This window comes from Schistocerca piceifrons, chromosome 4 (assembly GCF_021461385.2).
Source record: "Schistocerca piceifrons isolate TAMUIC-IGC-003096 chromosome 4, iqSchPice1.1, whole genome shotgun sequence".
NCBI lineage: Eukaryota > Metazoa > Arthropoda > Insecta > Orthoptera > Acrididae > Schistocerca > Schistocerca piceifrons.
Genome location: NC_060141.1, coordinates 35,991,844 through 36,003,936, shown reverse-complemented (window position 1 = coordinate 36,003,936; position 12,093 = coordinate 35,991,844). Strand labels below are relative to the sequence as shown.

The 12,093-nt window shown below is 40.0% G+C and overlaps 1 protein-coding gene across 1 annotated transcript in view; it reads left to right on the top strand.

Moving 5' to 3' along the window:
• Positions 1–12,093, top strand: part of LOC124795574 — a 261,713-nt gene that overhangs the window by 122,911 nt on the left and 126,709 nt on the right. The window contains exon 5 of the mRNA XM_047259646.1: positions 2,938–3,225. Coding sequence (XP_047115602.1) covers positions 2,938–3,225 — 288 coding nt within the window. The remainder of the gene's footprint in view (positions 1–2,937; positions 3,226–12,093) is intronic.

The following is a 12,093-nucleotide window of genomic DNA, read 5'->3' as shown; positions in this document are numbered from 1 at the left end:
TTATTCTGATCATCACTAAACTGACACAATATTTTTAGCGCAACGCAATCTGACTTTTAATAATCCCTACAAAAGAATAGCGCTGACTAACAATAACCTATAACTTTCATGAATCACTTACCTCACAAAATCTTCGTTACTCGGACTACTGCAATTCAGCGAGCACCAATACTGCCAGCTTAATAAAAGATTGTAACCACTGAAGGCACTAACTACTGACAGGCGTGGTTAGCAAATGAAAGATTTTGGTAGAGAACGAACAATGTATTTGCCTTAATAGCGTTCAAAAGTCATATATATATATCATATTCATGGTGTCAGTTCCCTCCACCACTACTTTAGACTTATATATATATATATAATTTTGTGACATCCAATTAAACAGATTCCTTTTTTTCTGGCGGACACACGTCCAGATCGTGCACTCTCAAAACTCTGGCACCACTGCTGGCGGCTCACCTCCAACTGCACATCGCTACGCGTTGTTCACATCCAACAGGCCAACAATACACAAGCAAATATTCCAACAATGAGTCCAACCAGCCACAGACTGCACACAGCGCAGTCAGCGATTTTCATGCACAGCACTATGTGGCGTTGCCAATATAAAAACCTAAACAGCCTGCTTACACGCTGACCACCATATTCCCCAGGCACGAACATTATTGAATATACCTGGGATGCCTTGCAACGTGCTGTTCGGAAGAAGCTTCCATCCCCTCGTGCTCTAACGGATTTATGGACAGCCCTGCGGGATTCATGGTGTCAGCTCCCTCCAGCACTACTTTAGACATTAGTCGAGTCCATGCCACGTCGTGTTGCGCCACTTCCGCGTGCTCGCGGGGGACCTACATGATATTGGGCAGGTGTACCAGTTTCTTGGCTCTTCAGTGTATTATAGACAGCCTGGGGAGCAAGGATAGCTGTTGCCGCCACCGGAGGTTGGGGATGATCTTAGCCCCCAATACATTTTATCACAGATACTCGCACATTCGTGAATCAGAAGTTTAAATACCTGTATACAAATTATGGGAATGGATTTATCCAGTTTAGATGAACTTTTGATCTTTTCGCGTGAAGTACCTGAAGATGCAAATTTAATTTGTGAAACCAGTCGTGTTCTGCAATAAAGAATTTTAAGATTCGCAGCGGTCTTGTTTATTCAAATCACGGAATATTACGGCTGTGGTTGCCTTTGCCCAACATACAGGGTGTTACAAAAAGGTACGGCCAAACTTTCAGGAAACATTCCTGACACACAAAGAGAGAAAATATGTTACGTGGACATGTGTCCGGAAACGCTTCCTTCTATGTTAGAGCTCATTTTATTACTTCTCTTCAAATCACATTAATCATGGAATGGAAACACACTGCAACAGAACGTACGAGCGTGACTTCAAACACTTTGTTACAGGAAATATTCAAAATGTCCTCCGTTAGCGAGGATACATGGATCCACCCTCCGTCGCATGGAATCCCTGATGCGCTAATGCAGCCCTGGAGAACGGCGTATTGTATCACAGCCGTCCACAATACGAGCACGAAGAGTGTCTGCATTTGGTACCGGGGTTGCGTAGTCAAGAGGTTTCAAATGCCCCCACAAATGAAAGGCAAGAGTGTTGAGGTCAGGAGAGCGTGGAGTCCATGGAATTGGTCCACCTCTACCAATCCATCGGTCACCGAATCTGTTGTCGAGAAGCGTGCGAACACTTCGACTGATATGTGCAGGAGCTCCATCATGCATGAACCACATGTTGTGTCGTACTTGTAAAGGCACATGTTCTAGCAGCAGAAGTAGAGTATCCCGTATGAAATTATGATGACGTGCTCCTTTGAGGGTAGATGGAAGAACATGGGGCTCAATCAAGACATCACCAACAATGCCTGCCCAAACGTTCACATAAAACGTGATTGCACAATCGCATGCGGATTCTCGTCAGCCCACACGTGTTGATTGTGAAAATTTACAGTTTGATCACGTTGGAATGAAGCCTCATCCGTAAAGAGAACACTTGCGCTGAAATGAGGATTGACACATTGTTGGATGAACCGTTCGCAGAAGTGTACCCGTGGAGGCCAATCAGCTGCTGATAGTGCCTGCACACGCTGAACATGGTACGGAAGCAACTGGTTCTCTCGTAGCACTCTCCATACAGTGACGTGGTCAACGTTACCTTGTACAGCAGCAACTTCTCTGACGCTGACGTTAGGGTTATCGTCAACTGCGCGAAGAATTGCCTCGTCCATTGCAGGTGTCCTCGTCGTTCTAGGTCTTCCCCAGTCGCGAGTCATAGGCTGGAGCGTTCCGTGCTCCCTAAGACACCGATCAATTGCTTGGAACGTCTTCCTGTCGGGACACCTTCGTTCTGGAAATCTGTCTCGATACAAACGTACCGCGCCACGGCTATTGCCCCGTGCTAATCCATACATCAAATGGGCATCTGTCAACTCCGCATTTGTAAACATTGCACTGACTACAAAACCACGTTCGTGATGAACACTAACTTCTTCATGCTACGTACTGATGTGCTTGATGATAGTACTGTAGAGCAATGAGTCGCATGTCAACACAAGCACCGAAGTTAACATTACCTTCCTTCAGTTGGGCCAACTGGCGGTGAATCGAGGAAGTACAGTACATACTGACGAAACTAAAATGAGCTATAACATGGAAAGTAAGCGTTTCCGGACGCATGTCCACATAACATCTTTTCTGTATTTGTGTGTGAGGAATGTTTCCTGAAAGTTTGGCCGTACCTTTTTGTAAGACCCTGTATAAAGCAGTGTGAAATTTGTTGCTATTAAATCTCCCTTAAGCCTGCCATAAAACCGTGATCGGCTATTGTCTTGTAACAAAAGTCTGGCACCTGCTTCAACTACGACTGCGCCTGTGCCTCGTGTGAGCTGACCGGTGCCCCCCTACTTGCTGTCTCTCAGCGCCGCCGCGCATCCGGCTGCCGCGGCAGTACGAGGACGGGCTGCTGTTCGAGCGCGACGAGGTGATCCGGCTGAAGGTGTCTGTGCTGGGGCGGCCGCTGCCGCGCGTCACGTGGCACCACAACGGCGAGCCCGTCGCCTTCGGCGGCCGCCACGAGGTCGTCAACACGGAGCGCGGCTCGCAGCTGCGCGTCGCCGAGGCGCGACGCTCCGACCGCGGGGAGTACCTCGTGAGGGCGACGTCGCGCCTCGGAGAGGACCACGCCGCCGTCCTCGTCACCGTCACCGGTACGTCGGCTTCCCGGCCGCTCTGGCCCGGGTCAAATAACAGAGAAAGCGGCGCCACTTAATTACACTCACATCTGTATTCCTCCGGAATATTAATCTCCTCGCAACACTCAACACTGTGGTGTATTCAGTTTTTTTTTTTTTTTTTAATATTAATTTTAATTCAATGTCTGTGTAACTTTACATGCCAATTACCTCCTCCTAATGAAACTTCTAACACCAAAGAAACTATCATATCCAGGTTCCTCATACATTTCACAACACTATTCCGGAATCTCATTTATTCTCGCATTGCCTTAAGCCCATCTCACACGGAGCAAGATTCGCTGTTAAGTTTCCTTGCTGGCTCGCGCGGCGGCTACCTTGCGGGCTCCGTCGTCTGCTGGCAGGCTACCTTGCTGGGAGCCTTGTAAGATTTCCAGGATAGGTCCAGCGCTATTTCTCTTGCAAGGTTCCCTGCGTGCTACCTGCGTTGGCCAATCATGAGCCATTTAGTTTGTGACATCAGACGCGGAAAGCTTGGGCGGGAAGCCTTTGTTGATAGTCGCTTTTCTGCTGTTGTGAGGTGCGGTAGGAAGTTCTTATAATTATTAAATAATGGCACCGCAGTGGTCCAAGGAAACGATTGAAACATTGATATGTACTTATAGGGCAGAACAGTATCTGTACGTCGTGATTAGCGCAAACTATTATAATAAACACTTGCGTGCAGAGACACTCAAAAGAGTTGCAAATACTAATACATCCATTCGTATGAGATTTGGAAATGATGTACGATCTTCTATCCCGTAAAATAAAGTCGTATATAACAGTCATTATTGGTATATTTATAAAATCAAACAGTAATGAAATGGTGATACTTTTCAAACAAAAGTAGGTGTTATGTGAATTAACCTCAACTCTTTATGAAGCATGGAGAGCACACCTTTTTCCAGCGTTTCTCCTCTTAATACAGTTTTTCGTCCATTCTTTCTTTCTTCTTCTCTCATTTGCATGCATTTCTGCATCATTTAGCACCAAAACAGCTAATAACGCCAGTTTGCTCTGAACATCTGTACCTGAAGCAGCCATCTTCATCCGATACAACATGCAGCCGATCACAACACAACTAGCTGCCGATCTTGCACCGTGGGAGAGCTTCGGCACGGAAGATAGCCGGCTCCTTCCCTGCAAGCCGGCAGGCATGCGCACCATCTCGCCAACTTGCGGCGAACCTTGCTCCGTGTGAGACGGGCTTTTGCCTTAGTCTCCATTAGTCCCCTGTACACACACCACCCTCCTTTGTTCTGTCGCACACTACCAATCCAATCCCCGATGTCATCACCGTCGAGCTCTGCTCAGAGTCACTGTCTCCACTTCGTGTGTGTCACATATCGTCATTGCACACCTTCTACCTCCCTCCCAGCTGTCACTCACCTTTCCCCTCTCACCACTCTTCTCTCCTCATCCACTCCATCCGATACAATCTCTCATCCCAGCTCACCTACTGAACTGTAGTCACAGCACTGGGTATTCAGTCGGAGCAGTGTAGCTCCGTGTATGTGTGCGAGTGTGTGTATGAAGCGTGCGTGTGTGTGTGTGTGTGTGTGTGTGTGTGTGTGTGTGTGTGTGTGCGCATGTGCACACACATGCGTGCATGCGCACGTGTACGTACATCTTGCAACTCAACGCTACTACTGTTTGGCGAATTGTTACCTTAACTCCTAAATTATTTACAAGTCAAATGTTTGCTTTAATAGTCCTTGCTCAGAAGTATTTTTCTCTTTAGAATACAAACTTGTGAATATTACTGGTATCAGTTACCAAACATAGTGGAGGTAATCATTTGAATTCCTTTCACATCTTGCATCTCACCTCTTGTTCAATAACTGAGGTATTAGCTACAATAGTTTTGTTAAGACCAGTGGTTGGAAAGTAGTAGTATTAGTGCTTTATTTATCCATAGATGATTTACAGTGCATCAATTTTGTGAGAAAATACATAGTATATAATAAAAAAATTACACATATAAGGACGTACAGTAACCTACAAACACAAGGATGCACAGTACCCTACACTATCTTACATTAAAACAGTACATACAGCTTTGATTAATTGCATGTATTATTGTTAAGATTTAAATAAAAACAAATAACAGATGTAACACTTCCGTTCAAAATATTAATTTGGATCATAACAAACATTTGATTGAAAATAACATAGTATCAACATAGTACATGAAATCATTAAAAACTTGAATATTGCTTCCTTAAATATAGACTGTTTTTTCATTTCTTTTTTATGTGCTTATTTTCAACCTATTCTCCATAGTTCTAGGCTGCACTTGGGATTCACTCTTCTCCAATAAGATTCACAAGTAAATAGTAAGTAAAAAATCTAGAAAAGCACAAAGCAGATAGTCTACAGTATTCCATGATTAAGTGTGTGGACACAATAAAGTGTGACTGAACTCTAAGGGAACACAGTATCAGGATAATATGAATTGGAAAATAATGCTGCAGTAGATTACCACTACCTAAGCTGACAGTCTGACAATCGGACTGTATAAACCTCCTCTCACCAGTTTGATTCATATTGAGAGGGGTGTATGGCATGTCTAGAATAGCAGCATATGTGAACAGGAAGATGCAACTGTCAACTGATATTGAGAAAATCTGGCTTGAAAATCTTAGACATGCTTATATACTTCACATGGTTGGTAGCATTCAAGGAGTCAGCAGCTGAGTGAATAAGCACTTAACCATGATGTCTTGGGATCAAATCTCATTTTTGGTACTTCTTTTGCATTCCCTGTAATTCTAACACATGTGACAAAATTATATGCTCACCTACAATCATTTATAAATGTAAATCAAGTTTCTTTTGCAACAGACACACTGAAACAACAACAAACATGCAAAAATTTGACTTTCATTACATGTGCTGTATGTTGCAATAGTTAATGTTTTCCACATTTCTATGATCAGTATCATCCTGATTCAGGCCATGCTCCATTGAGAGACTACACATTATATTTGTGATAAGAATTAGCTGTACTGAATTCACCGGAAGTTCTCCAGTATTCTATTTTTATATCCACACTTCTTGAGGAAAAAAACTGAAACCTGAATAGGTTAAAACTGTTTGAAAATAAAAATTAACACTCTAGAACTTAATCAGTTCACATTTGTCTTTATGCCTACTCTGGTGGCAATTAAAATAGTAACAGCATGAATATAGCATTCAGCACACATCAAACCACCATGAACTGTACTAAATGTTTGAATATACAAATGATTGGCCTTTCAGAAAACTTGCACAAAGTCGGTAACACCATCTATAGCTAAATGTATGGAAAGACTACACCGTGTGTTTCTCATTGAGAAATTGCATTTGGATGTTGTTTTTTTGTGTCAAGATAATGTTGTGCCTTGTATATGAAGGGAAAAGTCTACAGGTAGGATCATGACCTATTGAGATCATGGTTTTGTGTTCCACTACATTGTTGGTGATGTTGGTTGGGATACAATGACCATCAGGCCAATAGGGTATTTGTAGTTTCAGGAGGGCCATACTCAACACCAAATGGTAAATTTAGTAATTTTTAATTAGTAATGCTTGCTCATTAATTGAAATATCAATGGATTCAGAAAAAATTAGCTATCAAAGGTACATCAACAGATCTCGGATTACAGTGATTTGACTATAATTGGTACTGAAAGTTCAGATCAGGTGAAATATTTTGTTATCAATGTCTTTTAGAGTAATTAAATTTGGCTAATATAAACTCATTACTGAAAAGAGGAAAAAAAGCTCTTTAATTTGAAAGTAGTCTTTCTTTTCAAATTTGCCTATTAGTGCACATGGTTTTCTGTATGGCAGATGTATGAATTTTCATGATTGCAATAATTATTGACTTCATTATTTCTGGTGAAACTAATTAGCTCCTTGGAACCAGAACAACAAACTAATTGATCTGAACAATAAAGTTTTGTATATTGACCTTAATATTTGATGTAGGAGTATACTCAGAGTAGGATGGTAAGATCCAGACTCCTTTGTCACAATTTCTAGCAGTTTTTATGTCATTTACTCATTTCTATTTCATCTTCAAGTGCTTGAGAAAAATATATTTATTTCCAGTGAACTGGGAAATATAGGTTTTGTTTTGCTGATTTTATTGCTTTAGCTATTGTGACTCTTTAATGACCTGAATTTATTTAAAAATCATCAAAGTTGATAAGTATTTATTTTTTATTGTAGTAATGTAATGAAATTGAATTTATTATAGGCTAACATTTGTGGAGAGTGTAACATCAGGATGTATGAACTTGAATGAACTGAACATTACTCCACAGAAAAGTGCTCTACAGTATCCAGGACTTGTACCAGATCTCCAACTTGGAGAATTTAGAACAGTGTGAATTCCCTATGTGGTGTAATCAGAGCCTCTAAATATTTTTCTGTAGAAACAAAGATTGTGGACATGTGACAAACCATTTCCAATTTTGTTGAGGCCAGAGTGAGGAGGAATAGTTATCAGATTCAGAATTTGAGTGGGACAGGGAATCTGTTTCCATTTATAAATAAATAAATAAAAAATTATTGAGTGTCATGTAATATTTTGTCTAATGTAATATCTTGTATAGACACCTTTTATTAACCTGACACGTTCCACATCATTACGAAAGTGTCGTATTCATGATCTATTGAACAAGTACTAATCTAATCTAATCTAATCTGTCATAATGGTTACCCATATAACTACACCTGTGCTTGTCTGTCTCATCCATCATGCACTATTTTACCAGTTTTTCTGAGAATTTTAAGCAGCATACACCTTTACATGTTGTCAATAATTTTTTCTATGTCAACAAATCCAATGATAGTGTCTTGGTTTGCCTTTAGTCTTGTCAATGTCAAACTGCATCAATGATGTCATTATCTTTCCTAAAGCCAGACTGTTCCTGATGAAACAGATGTTTCATTCATTTTCCTGTCCTGTATATTTTTCTCATCAGCATTGTGCAATCATTCTTTCTTTAATGTCTTTGAGATTGTGCAGATAAAAATTACTATGGTATGTTAATAATCTCTTAAATTCTATGCATTCTATACACTAACTTGAGTAGTTGTTTGGTTGTTACTTTTCCAATGATTTTGGACATTCGGAAGGAATCTTCGCTATCCCGTCTGTTTTTTTTTTTTTTTTTTTTTTGTTCACAAGTCTTCCAAAGCTTTGTCCAACTCTGATTCTAATACTGGATTCCATATTGCTTTCAAATCGACGTCCATTTCTTCTTCCACCACATTTGCAGACAATTCCTCCCCCTCATAAAAACTTGTTTCCACTCATCCCCTCTCTCATCTGCATTTAACTGTCAGATTCCTTTTGCACCGTTAATGTTGATAGCTTTGCTTTTTGATTTCAATGGTAGATTTTGACTTTTATATATGCTGAATTTCTCCATCCAACTACCATTTCTTTCTTAGTTTCTTCAAATTTTCCTTTAGCTTCCTCGTATTTCCTATTAATTTCATTTCTAAGTGACTTATATTGCTCTGCTTCTTTATTTTTCTGGACATATTTGTGTTTCCTATTTTCAGTTATTACCTGAAGTAGTACTTCTTTCATTCAAGGTTTGTTTGCCGTTGTCTTTCTTGTACCTATATTTGTCCACTTCTGTGATTGTCGTTTTTGAGGGATGTGAAAACACCTTCAGCTAAACTGCCTCTGTGGCATTCATTTTGACAGTATCTACAGCCTCAGAGAACTTCAAATACAAATCACCATTCCTTAAATCTTCAGTATTCCATTCCTTTATACACTGATTCTTCCCGGCAATTCCCCTAGACTTCATCTTACTCTTCATCATCACTAATTAGTAATCTGAATAAATATCTGCTTCTGGGTATGGGTTACAAGCTAATATCCGATTTGGGAATCTCTGCCTCACCGTATTACAGCTGCTACGTTTGTATGCATCTAGACCTATTGCAAGCATACATCCTTCTTACCTGAATCTTGAAGCATGTAGATACTATTATTAGCTGAAATTTACTGCAAAACTGAAGTAGCCTTTTTCCTCTCTCCTTCCTATTACTGAGCCCATATTCTTCCAAAACTATGTCTTTTATTGTTACCTCTGGTGTAGTTTTCCATCCTCAATGATTATTACATTTTTATTTCTATATACCTTCTGTGCTGCCAATCCAGTGTCCACACATTCCTTATCTCTTTATCTTCTGCTTGTGAAATTGGCTTATATAGTTGAGCTGTTTGCTGTTGGTGTTGGTTTACTGTCAGTTCTGATGCGAACAATCCTGTCACTGAATTGTTCACAGTAACTCACTATTCACTCTACCTTCTTGTTGATAATGAATACTATTCCTGTTATACCACTTTCTGCTCCTGTCAATATTATTCTATAGTTATCTGACCAGAAATCCTTATCTCTTCTTTCCATTTTAGTTCACTAACATCTATGATATCTTGAGGCATTTGGCTTCTAAATACTCCACCTTGTAGAGAATTACTGTTTTACTGGTTTTCCAATCTATTTCTCACAGTCATCTCCACTGTGGCAAATCCTCTTTTGGAGACCTGAATGAGAGATCAATCTGGAACTTTTGCCAATGGGAAAATCATCACGACACTTTTTCAATGAAAAGTCACATTTCCTGTACATATTACATGCACTTCAATTGCCTTCAGCATCCTCATGCTGTTTCTTCTGCCTTTATGGGCAGCTGTGTACCTCGTTAGTGAATGGATACCCTGAAACAGTCTGCTTTTCTGCCCTCTTTGTCATGGCCAGTGACAGAATGAGGGTGACAGCTTAAACCAGTGGTTTAAGGGTGCCATTCCTGATTAGTGGTGCCATTTCTGATTGGTGGTTCGATGAACCCTCTGCCAGGCACTTAAATGTGATTTGCAGAGTATCCATGTAGATGTAGCATATTTTTATTCAAAATAGAAGCAATGGCTCGTGTCAAACATGAGACCTGGGATTAGTAATGAAATACACTATCTCTAGACCACAATGACAAGTGAATTACTACAGGGCATTTATCAGTGCTGTTGGAACAGCAGCACAGCAAGGCTGGTGACTGTTATTAAAACTTCTATAAGTATAGTAGTGCTGAGTTTTATTGAAGTCTACTAATAAAGGTTCCAGTGATGATCAGTGGTGCAATACAGGACATAATTTGTCTTATATACCTCATATCACCATCAGAGATTGGTTTCTGGTCATGGCAGCATGTAACAATATTTCCAATGACAAGACAACGCAATGTTGAATATCCACAATGAATCTCTCACTTCTCATTGTACATTGGAGTTAACAAAGCATAAACATTGGTTCTGGAAAACTATACAAAAACAAGCTACCAACCAATCAATATGACATGTCAGGCACAGGTGGAAGTCACAGAATTAGCAGTACATGTTCATCTTTGAAGAAGGCTTCAACATTCCTTGCAAAGTGGTTTTGAGGATTTATTCTGCTGGAATATGGTATGGCATGTTGCTTGGAAAATGGGTAGTACGTCAAGTTGTAACACATGCTTGGTTTTATAGGTCTTGGATTCTTATACTCGCTATTTAATAGACTTAGTCTTTAATAACTTTTGTTGGTGACAATAAAAATGAGTTCCACCTGATGTATAGGTAACACAATCACAATACAAGACAAATATTTTTCATGCATATTTTACCTTTTTGTCTAAGGCTCAGGTTGGCGTTTTGAAGCAAGAAATATGGAAACCTTGCCAGTCCAAAGGAAAATTAAAAATATTTCTCGTTAGCCACATTTTCTACAAAATATTTGAATGTCTAGATTGAGAGATACTGCTGGCTCCATGGCAAGTAGCAGTGTTTGTTGTAAAGCTGCAGGACAAGCAATAATGTCCTCTAAATGGGACTCAGTGTCTGAAAAATAATTATGTAATCAGTTAAATATTAAACTACTAACAGTAGACATACATCAGCTGTTTAACATGACAGAGGAGGCAGTAGCTTTTTCCAAACATTTCAGCTTTATTTCTGATTCGTTCAGTTAAATTTAGCTGACACAAGTGTGAATCACATTTATCAGTATACCGGCAATGATAGCTTATTGTTAATACAGTGTACATATTTTCAATTATTAGCTTATCTTATGTTAATGTATACCTTGCCTCATTCGACATTGTTGAAAATTCTCCTTGTTTATGAGATCTACGGAACACAATGAATGTATGAATGATTGAATGAATGAAGCAGACACGAAGATTGTGGTCAACATTATAGCAGCCAACCCATATGCAACTGTCACTGTAGTGCAGGTTGTAGTGAGACATGCATGAAAATACATTCTAAGAAAAAAAAAAAAAATGTGCCTCAAAGCAATTATCTAAATGGTATGAAACTAGGTAGATGTGATGTACATGCACAGAAAAACGAATGATTACAATTCCAATCAAACTGGATGATTTGTTGTTGTTGTGCTCTTCAGTCCTGAGACTGGTTTGATGCAGCTCTCCATGCTACTCTATCCTGTGCAAGCTTCTTCATCTCCCAATACGTACTGCAGCCTACATCCTTCTGAATCTGTTTAGTGTATTCATCTCTTGGTCTCCCTCTACGATTTTTACCCTCCACTCTGCCCTCCAATACTAAATTGGTGATCCCTTGATGCCTCAGAACATGTCCTACCAACCGATCCCTTCTTCTTGTCAAGTTGTGCCACAAACTCCTCTTCTCCCCAATCCTATTCAATACTTCCTCATTAGTTACATGGTCTACCCATCTAATCTTCAGCATTCTTCTGAAGCACCACATTTCAAAGGCTTCTATTCTCTTCTTGTCCAAACTATTTATTGTCCATGTTTCGCTAACATACATGG